Genomic DNA, 20,891 nt, shown 5'->3' on the forward strand with positions numbered 1-20,891 from the left:
CATATAGCACTCATATTTATAATTGCATTATACTTAGAAATATTTAGTATCTGTCTCCTCATTAGACGATAAACATTAAAAAGGCTCAACACACCAGCAACGTATCTGGCTCAGGGTATGAGCTCAATAACTAGTTACTGCATGCAGTAACTCTAATACATAAAAGATGATGGCAAGGAAATAGAGAAATAGAGTGGAGAGGAAAAGCATGTATAACATGTGAGTTTAAAAGGTTTGCGATAAGATTTGACATGGACTTTAGAGGAGGTGAACGGTTGCTGAATGTGAAGCCTCATGGACACACCCAGAGCAGGTGACACAGAAAAGATTGGAAGCACGGACGATCAGGGCCAATATGTCCATTAGACACAGCAGACACTGTGCCCAGAACCCACGATACTCTAAGGGACCCACAAAATATTTTAAATGTTAGTTTTTAATCAGAAGAAAAAATAGATATTATAATAATGATTCCAATGTATGCTGATCTTAGCATAAAAGGCAATGTTTAGTATTTTTTATAGAGGAAAGAGCCCATGAAAGAATACAACCCTGAGGATGGTATTTGTTAAACAGTGGGTAGGAATTTGAGCTAGAACCTGAAGAAGGAATAGAAGAGCTAACATTGAAATTCAAATTGGTGTCAGGTCAGGGAGAACCTGGGCTTCCCAGGGGGCACGAGTGGTAAAGAACCCGCCTGCCAATGCAGGAGGCGTAAGAGACATGGGTTCAATCCCTGGGTCAGAAAGACCCCCTAGAGGAGGACATGGCAACTCACTCCAGTATTCTTGCCTGGGGAATCCCATGGTCAGAGGAGCCTGGCGGGCTGCAGTCCATGGGGTCGTAAAGAGTCAGACACGACTGAAGTGACTGAACACGCATGCATGCAGTGAGAACCTAGATGACAGCCTGGGGAGGCTCTTCAAACTTTGCTTTACCTGCACAGACTTTCTGTCACCTTTTTGCTTATTAGTAGGGCTTTAGGAAGAGAGTTCTTGCAGGAAAGAATAGGATGGGTTGATTTTTGAATTAGGATAGTTAATCAAGGGCCTTTTGCATTAGTTTGAATTGTACAGTAATAGAAACAGAAGGGATGGACATTACAAACATCTAGGTATATATGTACCCAGGCACTTTAGATCCTATGCAGAAGAGCTCATTTTCCCATAGAAAACTCCCAAAGTCCTAATTGCACATTTGCATGTCCTCTGTAAGTTCCATGAGAGGAGAGACTGTGCCAACCCTACTGCTGTTTCCTTAGGGAATTGCACATGGAGATACTCAAGAAAGCAAGGGATTTAGAGACTTTAGTAGAAGTGTTACGACTATTGTTAACTAGGACTAGATCTTGGCCAAATCATTCTAAACATCAAAGCACATGCCCAGGGCCTGATGATGTGACAAATACCTTCCAGTTGATTGATGGTTCAGTTATTTTTCAGGGCAAAACAGAAATAACATCATATACACATCATTACTTAGAACTTATTTTAAAGTTAATTTTTAATGATTCTTTTTTCCAAATTGGGAAATCTGTCTTTGGTCTATAACTAAATATATATTCATATTCATAACACATGTATGTACAGCATTAACTCATACAGAGAAAATCACAATGACATAAAGCCATGTAACATGCATTGAATACAGTCATATTGTAGTTAGACTTGTTAGCATGCTCATTAAATGAATACTTTGGATTCAAAGGATGTGCCCAGCCTTGTACTAGAGGAGCAACCATTCTAACAGGAAGGTTAGGCTGGGGCTTTACTAAGGAGAGGTGACATCTGCTTCCAGTCTTGAAACCGTACATGCTTGAAGAAGCAGAAGAGCAGGTAGAAAATGCTAGAAATTGGTCTTGTGTTTAGAAGGCTTTGTTAACCTTTTGGAGTATTAGTTTCCTTATCCGTGGCATGAGAGGTGATCATCTTTGTATCACTGTTGAGCTGCTTTTCATGTCTATTTGGAATATAGAAAAGGCAGGAAACATAAAAATCAGTACAAAGGTTATGAATTGCCTGATGCTGAGGAGAGAGGACCTAATTAGGGTGTAATATTGATAGTTAAACTGTAGTTTAATTTAGTTAAGTTAAACAGAGATAGTGCCTGTCTCTGTTTTAGAGATGGTCTTTTTTGGGGGGACAGAGGAATAGGCCCAGTGAATCTTTCAGGAGCTTCCAATTCTGGCTCTTTGATAAGTTGAGACGTATGAAGTATGACAATATTGTTAAATACTGAGATTGTATTTAACATTGTTTAAGGAAACAGTTTTTTTTATAGTATTGGGATTATATCATCAGCGTATGAAAAAGTCATTCTGTACGATTATACAAAGACTGTCTATGTGTGTGTTAGTCGCTCAGTCACATCCAACTCTTTGTGACCCCATGGAATGCAGCTCACCAGGATCCCCTGTCCATGGGATTTCCCAGGCAAGAATACTGGAGTGGGTCTCCATTCCCTTCTCCAGGGGATCTTCCCAACCCAGTGACTGAACTCAGGTCTTCCGCCTGGAGGGCAGATTCTTTACCATCTGAGCCACTGGGGAAGCCTGTATGAAGACTGAAAGTGGTCAAATATAGTCATTTAATTGGCATCATTTAGGCTCCTGAAAATTTCATTGACAATATCACTTGAAGTGAATTCAGGATAGGGTTTTCAAAATTGAGTCTTGGTGGTGGTTTGAAAACAGTTGAATTGTTCTACCACTTTGCCATTGTAACAGTTCCAGGCTGTATTCAAAACATTGGTATCAAGGTAGGAAATGAGTCTAAGTCGATGTTCCTCTTGAGGTTAAAGGTCTGTTTCTTTCAATCAGTTCAAACTGACAGGCCTCCTGCCATCACCTCCTCCTCAGCCAGGCAGGCAGGCCCTGGCCGTCAGTGCGAAAACATCTGTTGAATGGATTTATTGACTAGATCGTGTTTTTTTTCTCCCTTTCTCTATTTTTTTTTCCTTCACACCGTTTATTATGTCTCTGACCTGATGAACTTAATTTGTTGACATGTCGCTCTCAGTGTCTCCCTGCGTGCTGGCCTCATGTTTCTCTCTTCTGTGCTCTTTTCTTGGCAGCAGTCCTTCTTGGAGCCCCAGCACACACGTGCAGTCTTGGTGCGCCAGGCTCAGCTGGCTGCTGTGGGCATGGAGGGATTAGAGAAAGAGCGTCTGGTCTCCAAGACCCACTCCTCCCCCGCAGCCTCCACGTTACCTCACCCAGCAATGGACCGCCCCCTCCGGCCCGGCTCTGCAACTGGTGAGAATCCCAAAAGACTCTCCCTAATAGGCAGGCTGAATGCACCGTTCTTGCAGGATTAAGCGATTTAAATGCTCAGAATAACTCCAAGGGCAGAACGCTCCGTTTTAACCCAATGCAACCCAAATTTTATGAGGTTGTATTGGCCACAAGACAAAGCAGCACATCTGATAAATCTTGGGCTTAGTATTAATAGCCTCATAAATTGTTATCATTCAGGGGCCTGGAAAACACATCAACAGGTGCATGGGTCCCTTTTGGAACCAGAGAGCCCTTCAACATTCTTTACTATCTCTTCCTTCTAGTGGTTGTGGCCCCTAGGAAATTTACGATGCTGACTTCATTCAACTCGAAAGAGTGCCCCCTTCCAGTTTGTTTTTCTTGCTGTTGTGTTTGTTTCAGTGTTTTGTTCTGGCTTTTCATTCAAATGACTCATAGGAGACAGTGGTGCCAAGGCAAACCTTGTTTAATTCTACACACATCAGTTCCAATTCCATTTATTATGGCACCGATGGGTGGGCTATCTGACCACCCTCTTCCTTTGCCTACAGCTGTGTTTGATATTTCAGAACCTGGCTACAGAAGAAAACAAACCAGATAATTCCAAGGCCAAAGGAAGGTCAGGTCTGGAACACACGCAAAAAAGGGCACTATTCTCTCACAAAGGAGCTGTACCATAAATATGCATGTGGATAAATATTCCTTGATGTCTGCTGGACCCCATTCTTGGTCTATGCTCTCAACTGTGGCCCATGAAATGAAAGATATTCTAGCCCTAAGGGCTCAGAACATGCATGCCTCAAGGGGAGAATTCAGATGTACCTTCTGCTAGAGTCTCTCACAGGTTATCTGATTTATTTTTGATTCAATTTTTAGGATTCAGGGTTTGTTTTTGTGGCTTCTGTGACCTCAAGCAACCCTTTGTACTTGGAAAAGTTAAAATACTTTTTCCAAAATCACATTCCCAAGCCTTGATATCATCTTTTATTTAAAAGTCAATGAACGGAACAACCAGGTTATTTAACTTTGACAGACATCTTTGATAAGTATGCTCATGAGCTACATTTTATAATGTATTACACCGCGAGCCAGCATTCCGTACTAGGAGCTACAGACTGGATATATCTGGATATATTTCTCTCACCACGTTAGCCACTGTTTCTGATCCCTCTATTTCTTGGACAAACAGACCTGTCCTGGTATCCCAGGCAACACAGGACTGTAGCCAGGGTCAGCGGAAGCTGCTTGGATCAGTCATGCCTCGTTCAATCCCTGTTCTTAAGAGAATTTTTGCTCATAGTCAGATACATGCTGTAGAGAAATACTTTTTGTAGGTAGTCAGAGCAGTAGCCTTTAAGAAGCAGTTATTTCTCAGTTCTTTTTACTGAGAGTGTTTTGTATTCAGCCATAAGCTTTCAGAGACACAGACATCCTATTGTAATGCCATTTACATTCACTCCAAATCATTTCCTTACTTTAAAAGCAGGCTTGATTGTCAAGTTTTGTGATGCTGTTTCAATAGTCATGTGTGTGGCTGTCTACTATGGTAACCCTACTGATAATTTCTTTCCTTGGTTAAGAGAGGTGACCCTTCCCTGACATGTTGTGGTTTCCTCTACTTTTATATGTTCCCTCCATATGAATGAAACAAGTTCTCTGAATATTAGAATGATCCTACTAGTTTGAGAAAAACATGTTTTTGCAAATAAACAGGGTTTGTAGGTCTTAAAAGAATCAGGAAGGGACTTCCCTAGCAGTCCAGTGGTTAAGACACTGCGCCTCCACTGCAGGGGGCATGGATTCAATTTCTGGTTAGGGAACTAAGATCCCACATGCCATGCAGCACAGACAAAAATTAGGGGGAAAAATCAGGTGAAAGAGTGGATTGCAAAGCAGATAATGCAAGCATGACACAAACATAACCAAATGCTTCAAACTGAAAACTGGGTCATTTCACATGATTAGTTTCTTTGCCATAATGTCAACACCCTAGTATTTATCAGAAGTTATATTCCAAGCACAAATAGGGAAATCAGGTTGAGTTTATTTTCATGTTTAATGTATGTGATGAGACACGCGCATGTTCACGCATGCTCAGTTGTGTCCCGCTCTTCCTGACCTCGAGGACTGGAGCCCGCCAGGCTCCTCTCTCTGTGGGATTCTCCAGACAGGAATGCTGGAGTGGGTTGCCATGCCCTGCTCCAGGGGATCTTGCAGACACAGGGATCAAACCCACATCTCCTGCATCTCTGGGACTGGCAGTTGAATTCTTTACCACTGAGGTACCTGATGAGGCACATTTCCGGCTTAAATGAGAAGTTATATAAACTTATATTCTTAAAAATACAGAATTTTATACTTAGTAAGTTTTCAATAAATTTTACTTGAATCGACAAATATTAATTTGCAGTATATATACATAATGTGTACATGTAAATCATAAACACTTAGAAATTTACCAGCTCAAATTTGAAAACACTGAAAGTGAAAGTTACTTTGCAATTACTGCTCTGTAAGGATTCACTAAGTGATTCCAAAGTTACATACTTCAGTAGGAAAAAACCTTATTGTCTTATTTACCTTAATGTTGCATCCTGACACTTAAATTCTTAGGATAAAAATACTAAATATTCTCTTAAAAACGTGCAAAGTATGTAATTTATGTGTCTGTTAATAGCTCTTCCACTATCACTGGGACTAAAAATATATATTTGGTTAGTGACTTTCATTTAGTGCTTTTCCAAATCCAAAGGAAATGAAATGTACTATCTTCACTCTGCTCTTCCAAATATTATTCTGGTTTTAATCCAAACTTAAATTTCCCCTGTAACATGCATACTCTTACAGTCCACATGATCTCAAAATTCATCTTAGTATTTCTAATGATCTCTTACTTTAGAGGAGAACTCTCTTAAGGCTTTCACTTGTGATATGTTTGAAAACAAATTTTTTTATGTTTTAAGGACCTTTCTTTTGGCTTTTTAATATCTATTTGTTGTAGATACATCAAAAAATAAAAATAAAATGTGACATTTAAGTCACTTTGAAGTCACATGTTCCTTGAGAATATTTAGCTTTTGTTTCCCAAAGAAAGTTATAAATCTTTACTCAGTGGTTGTTCCACTAGAAACTAAAGAAGAGAGAGTAGATTATAAAGTTAAGTAGTTTGCTTAAATTCCTTCTGTAACAGCTATACATTTTGAAACAACTATGAAGTTATTCTGTACTAAACTCACATAATTTTTAAGGCACACCATTCAAACCTTTACCATCCATGTAATCTCCAACAGCCAAAGGGATAGTCACACCACCCTAATATTTCTAAAGAACAAAGCAGTGGTCCAAGGGGGAAATGTTGTCTGAGCTCAGTCAGTTGTTGAAAGATGAAGTCTCTAGTCTGCTTCCTGTGAGAACTTGAATGGACCAAGAAACAGACTAAGATGGAGCCCCTCCCTGCTGGCCCGACGGAGAGCCTGGCTGAGGATATTTCTGGATGGCCAGGGAGATCACTTAGCTTCTGTAGCACCAAGGAAGAATGTGTGTTGTAGAGCACACACCACGTATTCAAATGCATTTTGTCATTTTGGAATATAAGTAATAATGGATGCACGCTCAGTCGCTTTGGTCGTGTTCGACTCTGTGACCCCGTGAACTGTAGTCCACCAGGCTCCACTGTCCATGGGGATTCTCCAGGCAAGATCTGGAGTGGGTTGCCATGCCCTCCTCCAGGGGATCTTCCTGACCCAGGGATCGAACTTATATCTCTTTTGTCTCCTGCATTGGCAGGTGGATTCTTTGCCAACTGTGCCACTTTGCTAGTTTATGCCAAGTGGAATTCAGTGATACTGAATTTAGTAGCAGATAAATTTGGTTGACTTTTAGCTTCCCCATCACCCAGTACCATTTAAGCTCTTCTTTCTCCCAGCACTAGGTTCCTTTACATAATCTGTGAAAATTCTTTTTTTATACCATCAGTTTTTTAGTCAGTGTCTAATGAGAAGTAGAATTGTAGCACTTGAACTAAAGCAGTGTTTGTGAAAGCCATTACAAATAGTTCAAAGAATTTTTAAGTGGACATTTAGAGGGTGGCGTATCACAATGGAAAGTGAAATACATTGGAATGTCTAAGTGTGAGAATAGCAAAAGTGGCCTCTTCCCCTGTCTTTTTGTTTGTTTCTACTTTTAATAAAGATATGTTCCCAAGTTAGGCAAGCTCTTGTTAATCCCCAGGTTTTAGTTTACAGCTTACTTCCTTCAGAAAGCCTTGTTTCGCCAGCTAAATCCAAATTAAATCAATTATGGTCCCTCATAACTGGATTTTTTTCCCCTCAAAGATTGTAATTGATTTATTTTGGGGATTGTGTTAAAATGGGCTGTCCGTGTGGGAAGAGATTGTGTTTCCTCTTCTCTCTGACCCTAGCACTGTGGTACCTGACTAGCCCAAGGAGGGTGCTCAGTGTATATGCCTGCTGTACAATAAATGAATATGCAAGTGAAACGAGAGTAAAGAGACGTGAATCACATGCAGCTGTACAAAAAAAGGTTATTTGTATGTTAGATGAAATTTGGAGGTGACATTTATATTTTTTAATTAAAAAATGTTCATTGGAAGCAATTTCGTAAGTCTGGAAAACTGTAAGGGGAGAATCACCTGTTACTCTGTCACCAGAGAAAACCATAAGTAAAATGCACATTTATTTCCAGTAATTTTTCCTCTTCTATGTGCCTCTCTCTGACAGTGAAGGAAAGTTATATGTTTGTGTTCATGTCTGCATGCGTGTGTACATCTGTAAATACATATGTGTGTTTGTGTATGCGTGTGTTTATGTGTGTGTTTTAAGACATCTCAGAGTAACTATTGTTACCACCTGCATTAGAATGCAGAGATTAATTTCATTTGGGTAGATAAAAGTTACTGTCCTTAAATATATGTGCCTGAAATTTCTCCTGAAAAGTTCCCCCAATGTTTGCCTATCTAATTCTCACTGAGGATGATAAGATAGCTATCTATTTTTATTTAGGAGACTAAATCAACTTGGTCACATATACATTGTATTATAAGTTATTTCTTATATAATAACATTTTTAAAATATATATTAATATATGTTAGTTATACATATATGTATATGTATATATATTTTTTGAAGAAAAAAATTTTTTGGCTTTTTCATACCTGAGAAAGTCATCCTACGACCTTCACACATTCTTGGACACAGATTTACTAGGACACTTTTTTTTGTCTGAAAATCTGGAAATGTGGTTAAATGCTCAAGCATTTAATAATCAAAAGGAGAGGTCTAAGTTTAGCAATGAAGAGAAGTCTGGACCACCTTCGTATGTGTTCCTCTGTGGGCAGCCTGTTCATTCTTTTCTGGTGCCTCACAGCATGTTGTCTTCATCCTACTAATCCAAAATAAAATCATTCTTATGAGCATTTGCAGTTACATACTCATGTACATGTCTCTTTCTATTATGGATAAATTTTTCAGTTATTCCAATTATTCTATTAATCTGATCCCCTCCTTGAGAACAATCACTGTCTATTCTTTGATCTCCATACTTTCTGAACATATCTAAATTTTTATTGAATGGCATTGATCTGGTTTTTTATGAAATTTGAATTCTTCTTTTGTTGCCTCCAAAGTAGACTTTAATTTTGCCACTGTGTTTTTAGTTCTCTTGCCATCCTCATTTACCTTATGCATCTTTTTACTCATTAATTTACCTTGGTCTCTCCTTTCAGCTCTTGGCTCCTATTTTATAGGACCAATGTCTTCTGACATTTGAGGATTCCCCCAAATTTCTAAAATCTTATTTTGCTTCCTATAGTTGGAAAAGACTCTGATGCTGGGAGGGATTGGGGGAAGGAGGAGAAGGGGACGACAGAGGATGAGATGGCTGGATGGCATCACTGACTCGATGGACATGAGTCTGAGTGAACTCTGGGAGTTGGTGATGGACAGGGAGGCCTGGCGTGCTGCGATTCATGGGGTCACAAAGAGTCGGACACGACTGAGCGACTGATCTGATCTGATAGTAAATCAAATTCATTGAGCTAAGTAGTAGGAATTATGTTTCCCTTTATATTTCTGTAGCATATTCTCATAGGCCCACTTTTTGTTTTTGTTTTTTTTTCCTCCTCACTCAAACTTTAAAAAAGAGTTTTTTGAGGTATAGTTGACTTACAGTGTTATGTTAGTTTATGGTGTAGAGCCAAGTGACTCAGTTATATGTTTTCTGACTTTTTTTTTGTTAGAGTTTATTGTAAGATATGGAATTTTAGTTTTCTCTACTGTACAGTAGGACTTCAGCTGTTTTATATATAGTAATTTGTGTCCAATAATCTCAGACTCCTAATTTATCCCTCCTCCTATCTTTCCCCTTTAGTAATGATAAATTTGTTTTCTATGTCTGTGACTATGTTTCTGTTTTGTAAATAAGTTCATTTGTACCATTTTTAGATTCCACATATAAGTGATACATATGATATTTGTCTTTGTCTGACTTCAGTTAGGATGACCATCTCTCAGTTCATCCATGTTGCCACAAATGGCATTATTTCCTTCCTATTTTTTATGGCTGGGCAATAATTGTATGATGTATTTATACACTGTCTGTGTGTGTGTGTGCTCAGTTGTGTCCCTGACTCTTTGCAGTCCATGGGCTGGCAGCCTGCCAGGCTTCTCTGTCCATGGAATTTTCCAGGCAAGAATTCTGGAGTTGTATGCCATTTCCTACTCCAGGGGATCTTCCTGACCCAGGGATTGAACCTGCATCTCTTGCATTTCCTGCATAGGTAGGTCGATTCTTTATCACTATGCCACCTGGGAAGTCTATATATACAGTTCAGTTCAGTCACTCAGTCGTGTCTGACTCTTTGTGACCCCATGAATTGCAGCACACCAGGCCTCCCTGACCATCACCAACTCCCAGGGTTCACCCAAACTCATGTCCATTGAGTCAGTGATGCCATCCAGCCATCTCATCCTCTGTTGTCCCCTTCTCCTCCTGCCCCCAATCCCTCCCAGCATCAGAGTCTTTTCCAATGAGTCAACTCTTTGCATGAGGTGGCCAAAGTATTGGAGTTTTAGCTTTAGCATCAGTCCTTCCAAAAAAAAATCCCAGGGCTGATCTCCTTTATGCACTGGTTGGACCTCCTTGCAGACCAAGGGACTCTCAAGAGTCTTCTCCAACACCACAGTTCAAAAGCATCAATTCTTCGGCCCTCAGCTTTCTTCACAGTCCAACTCTCACATCCATACATGACTGGAAAAACCATAGCCTTGACTAGATGGACTTGGTTGGCAAAGTAATGTCTCTGCTTTTGAGTATGCTGTCTAGGTTGGTCATAACTTTCTGTCCAAGGAGTAAGCGTCTTTTAATTTCATGGCTGCAGTCAGCATCTGCAGTGATTTTGGAGCCCCCCCAAAATAAAGTCTGACACTATTTCCACTGTTTCCCCATCTATTTGCCATGAAGTGATGGGACCAGATGCCATGATCTTCGTTTTCTGAATGTTGAGCTTTAAGCCAACTTTTTCACTCTCCTCTTTCATTTTCATCAAGAGGCTTTTTAGTTCCTCTTCACTTTCTGCCATAAGGGTGATGTCATCTGTATATATATACACAGTACATCTTCTTTATCCATTTATCTCTTGATGAACATTTAGATTGCTTCTGTGTCTTGGCGATTGTAAATAGCACAGCTGTGAACATTGGAGTGCATGCATGCTCAGTCACTCAGTTGTGCCCAGCTCTTTGCAACCCCATGGACTGTAGCCCACCGGGCTCCTCTGCCCATGGGATTTCTCAGGCAAGAATACTGGAGTGGGTTGCCATATCCTTTTCCATTTGGGGTGCATGTATCTTTTCAAAGTAAAGTTTTATCCAGGTCCATGCCTGGGACTGGAATTACTGGATCATATGGTGACTCTACTCTTGTTTTTTAAGGAACCTCCACACTGACTTTCATAGTAGCTGCGGCAATTTACATTCTCACTAATCGTATAGTAGATTCTCTTTTCTCTACGCCCTCTCCAGGATTTATCGTTTGTAGGCATTTTGATGATGGCCATTCTGACTGATAGAAGGTAATACCTCTCTGTAATTTTGGTTTGCATTTTTTATTAGTTAGTGATGTTGAGAATCTTTTCATATGCCTGTTGGCCATCTGGATGCTTCCTTTATAGAAATGTCTGTTTAGGGGTTCAGCCCATTTTTTAATTGTTTTTTGTTGTTGTTGTTATTGAGCTGTATGTATATTTTGGAAATTATTCCCTTGTTGGTTGTATGATTTGTAAATATTTTCTGCTAGTCTGTACATGTTTTGTTTTTTTTTTTAATTGTTTCCCTTGTGTTCACTCATTCTTGAAAGCTTGAATATAGAAACATCTTTGCAGATATTTACCAGCAAATATGTAGTGAATTGTGTTTGACTTCACTTTTTGCCAACTTGCATACCACCTGAACCTCCTTCTCTGTTATATAGTGAATGGCAACACCTAATTTAATTCCCAGGTTCTAATAGACTTTCATATAGTGTAGTTGGAAGCTCTATGGTGAAATTTCTTCCACCCACTTCTTTTTTTTAGCTGCTGATGAAATGATTTACATAAACAAACAGATCTCTAAGTCTAGAAAATGCTCCTTGTGTACTCAGAGGTACAATTTAGCAAGTTTTAAACAATTATTTTTGTATATTTCATTTGCTTGCTGAATAAATCCAGTTTTACACATAATTAAAAATGTCATAGCTGGTACTTTAAGTGTTCCTGTTAAAAGATATTATAACAAATAATTCAGGTGTTAGAATATAAAGAGTATAGTTATGGGGAAAAAATTAGGCAAGATAAACCTTACAAATAGATTAGAACTCTAAACCTTATGGATAGATTTCTCTTATAGATGGAAAGTATAACAGCTGTTCTGGACATGATTTAGAGGTTATTAGAAATGACTCCTGCTTCAAAGTAACTCCTTCTATCCATTTTAGTAATCCTACCAATTGCAATCCATTTTTTTAAAGTTTTTTTTTTTTAACTCTTAAGAGGTCATCTTTGACTTCTCAGCCCCATATTTTTTTTATTTCCTTTTTTTTTTGTAATTCTTATTTTTATTTTTTTAAATTTTATTTTTAAACTTTACAATATTGTATTGGTTTTGCCGAATTACCTACCATACAGAGTTTTAAACATACATGTCATATAATTGTCTTTGTGAGTGCCTTACCTTTACAGATAGGTCATAAGTTAAATGTAATAAATTAAAGTTTCTGATACCTGGATCATTGAGAGCATTCAGTGACTGTTTACTGAACCTACATCCTTTAGGAAAGTTATTATGTTATATGTGTGTGTGTGTGTGTGTGTGTGTATTTATTTACTGTGCTTTAGCCTTTGGTTCTATCCTTTGGCCCTGCAAGATGTTTAGTATGTGTCATTGAGCAAATCCTTAGGAAGGTGTGGAACCTCGGGCATTAACCAGAAAAGCAATATGAAGTTGAATTTTAAGAAGCTGGGATCAGGAGTTTTAGGTTGAAAGATTCTGAACTCAGCTTTCCTAATAGACCAGTGTGGACTCAGCCCCACAGATCATATTAGGCTGAGCATAAACCTAAAGATATGAATGCTTTCTATAACTAAATAAACTGTGTGCAATGATTAAGGAAAGGCAAAGAGGCTATACTGTGTGCTTTACATACTTACCTCATTTAATAAAACTGAAAGCCATAGAAAGCACAAAGTCCAAGCCTATAAAAAAAAAAAATCAAAAAAATTTAAGAGTTTTTTTTTTTTTTTTTTTAAAGCAGAAAATAAACAACTAGGGTTTAAAATTCAGGTAAAGGTTTATGTTAAGACTTCTTTGTGTATTTTATTTATTTTCTCAAAACCTAGCTTTAACTCTTGTCCCATTGATTAAGAGACAGGTTGAGCTCTGTCTTTAGACAGGCTAAAGGGTCAAAGAAAAGTGGAATTTGATATGAATCCCAAAGAGAAGAGCAGGCTTGTTTCTCACCCTATAAGTTTCTGTTTTTGAGGGGGAAAAAGGGAAAAAAAAAGATGAAAGAAATGGAGATGAAGGATGAGGTTAAGTCTCACCTTGCAGTCTACCTGTTAACTCTTTATTGCTACATCATTAAGATGAGTAGGTGGAGGTTTGGGTTCCAGACTTTATTTTCTCTTAAATTTGAACATCTTTCCAAGAGCTCCTGGACTTGGTATTATAATCTTCAGATACTTGGCAATAATTTTCAGCTACCATAACCTGTTTCATATTTTTTTTTTGGCAGTGGCTAATGGAGAAATTGTTGTTTTAATAGAAATTATTACTATGGAGATGAAGTTAGATGTGTCAAGAGATGAAATAGTGAAAACAATAAGCAACCTAATGATTAGAATCTCTATTCTTAAAGAATATGTTTTCAAAATGAGGGAAATGCTATATTTTATGTTTCCATGTTAATTATTAATATATCTTTTATGCAGTACAAAACTGGTAGAAAATATGTTCAGCAGTTCCTGTTATGTAATAGCAACTCATAAATACTTGATATATCTGAGTTGTGCAGACATGTTTAATGTATTGTCGTATTGTGAATGTTGCTTTTTATGCCTGCTTACTTTTTTTTTCCTGCCTTCCTCTTTTCTCTCTTTTGGCTTTATTTTAAAATATTTATTCATCTCTTTTTTTGTGTAAAATTCCATGTATAAATATAATGAGTATAATAAATGCTTGTGTTAGAGGCACCTGCCGGTAGGAAGATAAGATGTCCTTGTGGCTCAGATGGCAAAGAATTTGCCTGCAATGCAGGAGGCCCAGGTTTGACCCCTGGGTGGGGAAGATCCCCTGGAGAAGGGAATGGCAACCCACTCCGGTATTCTTGCCTGGAGAATTCCATGGACAGAGGAGCCTGGTGGGCCACAGTCCATTGGGTCACAAAGAAGAGGACACAACTGAGTGGCTAACACTCTCACTTCACTTTCACCAGGAGGAAGATAAGGCAGGTAATACAAAAGAAATTAGTCTATAAAAACTACCAATGAGGTCCACCAAGTAGGTTCATCAAGAAAGGTTTTTATAATTGATGGAGGTATCTGACCTAGTTATTCCATCAATTCATTTATTCATGTTTTTCACTCATTTATTAAAATTACACTTGAGAATCTACTGTTTTCCCAGCATATTTATAGACACTAGGAGTTCAGAGGTAAACAATATAACTCTAGTCTGTGTTGTACAGATAGTAAAGAAAATAACCAATTAACAAGATTATACACCAATTATAGAATTTTACTAAATGTTACAAAGAAGACCTAGAAGATGCTATGAGAACATATAGTCGGAGATCTAATTTAGAGATCACAAGTCATGTGAAGAGTTGACTCATTGGAAAGGACCCTGATGCTGGGAGGGATTGAGGGCAAGAGGAGACAGGGACAACAGAGGATGAGATGGCTGGATGGCATCACCCACTCGATGCACATGAGTTTGGGTAGGCTCTGGGAGTTGGTGGTGGACAGGGAGGCCTGGCGTGCCACAATTCATGGGGTCGCAAAGAGTCGGACATGACTGAGCAACTGAACTGAACCGAGCAATGCTTTATTGAGGAAGTGACATTGAGACAATCTTGAAGAATGAGTAGGTATTATCTGAGTGAAGGGGGCCAGAAGGCAGAATTTTTGGCATAGATGGAACAGCATGTATGAAGATCCCAAGGCACGTGTGATTTTGAGTTTTTTGAAAACTAGAAGGTAAAGTAAACCTTTGTGGGAGAAATAAAGATCAAGTCAGGGAAGTATGAGATGAAGCTGGAGAAGTGGGGACAGGTGTGTCTGTGCTGCCTGGAGAAATTTAACCTCATCTTTTTTTTTTTTTTTTAAATTTCTTTTTATTTTTTTATTTTATTTTTTTTTATTTTTTAAGTTTACAATATTGTATTGGTTTTGCCATACATCAACATGAATCTGCCACAGGTATACACGTGTTCCCCATCCTGAACCCTCCTCCCTCCTCCCTCCCCGTACCATCCCTCTGGGTCGTCCCAGTGCACCAGCCCCAAGCATCCAGTATCATGCATCGAACCTGGGCTGGCGACTCGTTTCATATCTTTGAAGTCACCAAAGGACTGAAGCAAAGGTAGCAACTCTTAAGTGGCAAATAGAGTAGAATGAAAGTCAGATAGCCATTACAGGGCTATCTCAGGAGTTCAGATTAAAGATAATAGTACCTTGGATTGTATGGTTTCAGCATTGGAGATAAGAGAGTGAGTATGCATCTTCCAGGGGAAAAGGCATTACTTGTTGGTTTATTGGAGAGTGAGTGTCAAAAGGACAGTAAGATTTCTTACGTGAGTAGTGGTGGTGATATCCTTCACTGAAATGAGAAACAATATGTGAAGCTTAAGATTATGAGCTCAAATATGATATTTCTATTTTATGAAAACTAGGAGATATCCAAATGGAGATTTTAGATGGGCAATTTAGATGAGTGTTTAAGAGTATACCGCTCAGGAGGGAGATCGGCCCTGAAGATGAAAATATGAGATTTGGGGGCATGTGGAGGGATTCTGAAGCCATTTGTGTCTTAAGAATCAATATTACATACTTAGAGGGCATCATGAGTCAGACAAAGATAAATACTGTATTAACTAAAATCTATTTAGTCAGATCTGGAATCTAAGAAACAAAACAAAGCCAAGTGACAGCGTACTCAATTGTGTAGATGCCAGAGGGAAGGGGGCTGGAGAGCTGGGCCAAATAGGTGAAGGGCATTAAGAGATACAGGCCTCCAGTTATAAAATAAATAAGCCATGGTGACATAATAACAAGGTACAAGGGATACAGTAAAAGAACTGTAATAGGGACTTCCCTGGCGGTCCAGTGGTTAAGGCCATACTTGCACTCCGCGGGGCACAGCTTTGATCCCTGATTGGAGAACTAGGGTCCCACATGCCGTGTGGTTTGGTCAAACAAAAAAATTGTAATAGCTTTGTATGGGCACAGATGTTTACTAGACTTATTGTGGTGATCATTTTGCAGTGTATGAAAATGTCAAATCACTATGTAGTGCCCCTGAATTAACGTAATATTGTATATGTCAGCTATATTTCAATTAATAGAAGTGGATATTATTTGGACCAGTGAAATAGTTTTTGTCTTAGACATAATTTTTGCCACATGGTTTCAAAATACACATGTCATTCTGCATGATTTTAATACACTGAGGGACACATATTTTCCCCTCTTGAATAACATCCCTCTAACACAATAATGTAAGGGGGAATAAAATGCATTAATTGAACCTACTTTATAACACTAATTGCTTGTACTTATCTGTTCTTGAATAGATATTTAGAAAGTTATTGTAATGGACTCTTTTGCATTCTATGCCCCCAGAGAATGTATTTTGATGGTAATTTATTGGAATATTTCATTGGTTAAATAATTTCTTACATCAGGCAATTTTGTAAATAACATGTTTTCCCCCCAAGGAATAGGGTTAAGGGTGGAAATCTTTTTATAATAATTATCATCTAATCTGTTTCTTTAAAGAGCCCTACCTTGTATATGCCTAATAGTTCATTTCATCAAATGTGTATGAAATCTTTCACATCAGAGGCTCTGAAACATGAAATGTGCTAACTTATCATAATTTAAATGCAGATTTTGTAGTGTCTATGTGATTTCTACTAAAGATATTGCTACTGACTTATTTTTTTAAAGAAACACTTCAAATGTTCCACAATATTATAAAAACTATCAGTTCAGTTCAGTTGCTCAGTCGTGTCCAACTCTTTGCGACCCCATGAATCGCAGCATACCAGGCCTCCCTGTCCATCACCAACTCCCGGAGTTTACTCAAACTCACGTCCATTGAGTCAATGATGCCATCCAGCCATCTCACCCTCTGTCGTCCCCTTCTTCTCCTGCCCCCAATCCTTCCCAGCATCAGAGTCTTTTCCAATGAGTCAACTCTTCGCATGAGGTGGCCAAAGTACTGGAGTTTCAGCTTTAGCATCATTAAAAACTATAGTATCTGTGTTACTTACAGATTGACATAAATTATGAGAGAAGCACAGTAAGCAGAAAAGAAACTCTTTCTGCACAACTTTGAAGGAATTAATAAGCATATGAATAGGCAAGTAGTTGGAAACCCAGTTTGTTACAGATGTAACATGACCTAAAATATGGCAAGACTTACTCGTGAAATAAAGTCACACTTTAAAGAGCTCATTTTGTGGATTCACTGATAAAATTGAAACCTCTGCTGAATTGAATTATCTGTCTAAAAATACTCCATAGTGATTTAAGATACTGGTAAAATTGCAGTATTTGTTTTTAACCTGCAGTTTCTCAAATATCATCACCTTTTTTACTTTACAGATTTACTTAGTAAGCCTAGGGTCTGATACTGACTAATTCATGAGTTGACTTTTGTTTGCATATATATCCAGACCCATAGAACTAAATAGTTCTTATGTGCTTCCAGGAAACTTGTGGATATGTATTATTTCTCTATTTGTACATTTATTTGGAAAAGAATGCTCTTTTTTGAGTAATCATATTGTCATGTAACTTGTGCTCATTACTCATCTTGTGTTGTGTTTTCTTTGTCCTAAAGGAATTGCCTATGATCCTTTGATGCTGAAACACCAGTGCATTTGTGGCAATTCCACCACCCACCCTGAGCATGCTGGACGAATACAGAGCATCTGGTCACGGCTGCAAGAAACTGGGCTGCTAAATAAATGTGAGGTAATCCTGAATTGGCCACACTCTTTTACTTACTTAAATAAATCATGTAAAGAGGCCAGTATTCATTTGGGTGGTTGTAGAAAAATGTTAACTCTGTAGCACAAACACCATGATTGATGAACCATCATGGACACCAGTAACATATAACCTGCCTGGGCTGGGCACACAGTGGGGACTCAGGCTGCGCTCACGGGCTGAGCTGCTGCCTGATGTGTGTTGCCATTGCTGTAGTGTTGTGGGGTTTTTTTTGTTCACATGGAACTCTTCTTGTTTCCAGTAGGTATTGTTTATTGAGTTAATTTTCTGAGAAGCTCTTCACAAACAGTTAGGGGCTACATAGTTGTTCTTTCTTACTGTAAGCAATTCTCTGAACTCATATATGCCAATTTTGCCTCATGGAAATGGAATAGTTTTAAAAGATAACTGTCTGTTTAAAGTTTTAAAAGATTACCAGAAAGAGTCACTTCTTTTTATTGGTGTTTAGATTCATTTCTGTAGATTCTTGTGAGTCTTATTTTTTATTTAGAAAATTCTGGCTTATTGAGCCTTTTAAAAGATATCAGGTCAGAAAGGCTCCCTTTGTCAAATTTGTAAAATATGTAACAACCAGCAGTTGGTTGATTTAGCTGCTATAAATGTCCATTGTTGCTTAAGATCCAATAACAGTCTATATTTGAGTCTAAACTTTTTTAGAAGAAAAATATCCTCTGTGTGTTATTTTACATTACCTTAGCATTTATTGATCAAAAGCACTTTTTCCTGCATCTATATTATGTTCCAGATATGTTCTAGGGACTAGAATTACGGAATTTCACTAGACAAACATGGTCTCTATTCTTATAGTCTGATCAGTTGACATATTACTATTTGGTTCCTATGTATTACTATTTGGTTCTTTTGCCCTTCTCTATAAGAGCAATGAAGGAACTCTAGTTCTCATCAATTTGGGAAACATGTAAGTGGATAATATTTTGACCATAGTTATGTCATGAGGAAACTAATAACACTGAAACCATATTAAATTCACTATTCTTAAAATAGTGAATAGTGATAAAGACAGTCTCTGTGACTACTTTTGAATTAATTGATTTTAATACCCGAAAATGTGGTCAAGAAAATTCTATTCAAAGCCAATTTACTTTAGCGTGAACCTGTAAAATATTTCAGTGGAAATAAAGATGTCAAAGTCAAGTACACTTGACTCTATTCGATAACGAGTGTTAGTTCTGTATGATCTTTTTTCTCTTCAGAGTGGCAAAAATAACTGACTTTGGAAGATGCAAAATCATTCATTCATTCAATGTGTTCACTTCTAAGGATAAATTCTTTATTGACTTTTCTCTTTTGGAGATGAACTATGTATCTTGTCTTACAGGGGAATTAAATGGTCATTTTCTTTACATCAAAACACAGATAATGTTGATGGGTCATTAAGCAGTCTCGATATTGTGAATGAATACACCAGAGTAGTGTATACAGATTTAGTTTCACAAGTTTTATTATATGTTGGTAATAGAATTATCAAATACCCTTCATATTTAGAGTTCTGCTTTTCAGTAAGTGTATCCTTTACCTAGAAACTCAGAAGTGAAAGAATTTCAGCTAGAGTTATTTCTATGGTTCTTTCTTGAGTGAAAGTCTATTATTCCTCTTTTGCCAGTAGCACCCATGTTATGCGGCAGAAAGCTTCATATTCTTTGGTAAATTTTAGAGTTATATCATTGTTTTTGATAATGCAGGTTGGAAGCCAGATCACTCTATTAGAGTCTGCACAATCCAATATGAAGCCAGTGAGGTAAACCATCCAGGAGACTTCTTTGTAGTAGATTGGCCTTAATGGGTGTTTATTCATGAGAGCGTTCGTGTCTCACCTTTGCATCTATTACAGATGTTTTCTAGCTTGGCAGTCTCTCTGTGCTTTCATAAGCTGAGGCACTGCTGTGTACATTTTGTCACTTTCCAGTCTTTGTCATGTCCTGAAGCCGAGCCTCCACCACTCCAGATAAGCAGTGCCCAGTCACAGCTTCAGTGGGCCGTGAGGTTGTGGTGTCCTTCAGCCTTTTACCTGAAGGAACACTGTTTATAAAAGCAGCAAAGTACAAAAGTAAATGGGATGTAATATGATTCATACTGGTCTTAAAATTTTAGAAGTTTGTTATCTGTTTCTGATCAGTCTTTCTTTTTTTTTTCCAGTTCCTGGTGCATCACATTCTTTTGATCTTGTATTATTTGAAACCATGAAGTTCAACTTATACACAGCACTAACTGATGTGTGTCAGACCCAAGATGAAATATTAGAAGGACTGTGACTCTCTGTGACCCCATGGACTGTACAGTCCATGAAATTCTCCAGGCCAGAATACTGGAGTGGGTAGCCTTTCCCTTCTCCAAGGAATCTTCCCAACCCAGGGATCAAACCCAGGTCTCCTGCATTGCAGGCAGATTCTTTACCAGCTGAGCTATAAGGGAAGCCCAGAGACTGTATGGTTGACAAAAATGAGTGGGTCTATTCCAGTTCAGTCAGCTAAATAAGTGTCTTTCTAGCAAATAATCAACGGCTTTCCTGAGGTCTCAGTGGTAAAGAATCTGCCTGCCAATGCAGGACATGGGTTCAATCCCTGAGTTCAATCCCCTCCTGGGTCGAGAAGTCCCCCTGGAAGAGGAAGTGGCAACCCACTCCAGTATTCTTGCCTAGGAAATCCTGTGGACAGAGGAGACTGGCAGGCTACAGTCCATGGTGTCCCAAAGAGTCAGATACACCAAGCATGTGGGCACGCAGCATACTAGCAAGCAATCATGCAATTAACAAATAATGTACTTGAAGGCCCAGATCAGCAGACTGGCTTTTAACGAAGACCAAACACAAAAGTCGCATCCAAAACTTC

At 38.4% G+C, this 20,891-nt stretch overlaps 1 protein-coding gene across 4 annotated transcripts in view; it reads left to right on the plus strand.

Moving 5' to 3' along the window:
- HDAC9 (histone deacetylase 9) overlaps positions 1 to 20,891 on the plus strand; it is a 1,051,976-nt gene that overhangs the window by 739,692 nt on the left and 291,393 nt on the right. For all 4 annotated transcript variants that reach the window (XM_044946512.2, XM_044946509.2, XM_044946510.2 and 1 more), the window contains 2 exons: positions 3,073 to 3,253; positions 17,873 to 18,006. In XM_044946512.2, the coding sequence (XP_044802447.2) occupies positions 3,073 to 3,253; positions 17,873 to 18,006 (315 nt within the window). The remainder of the gene's footprint in view (positions 1 to 3,072; positions 3,254 to 17,872; positions 18,007 to 20,891) is intronic.

The sequence above is a fragment of the Bubalus bubalis genome, chromosome 8 (genome assembly GCF_019923935.1).
Source record: "Bubalus bubalis isolate 160015118507 breed Murrah chromosome 8, NDDB_SH_1, whole genome shotgun sequence".
NCBI classification, from domain to species: domain Eukaryota; kingdom Metazoa; phylum Chordata; class Mammalia; order Artiodactyla; family Bovidae; genus Bubalus; species Bubalus bubalis.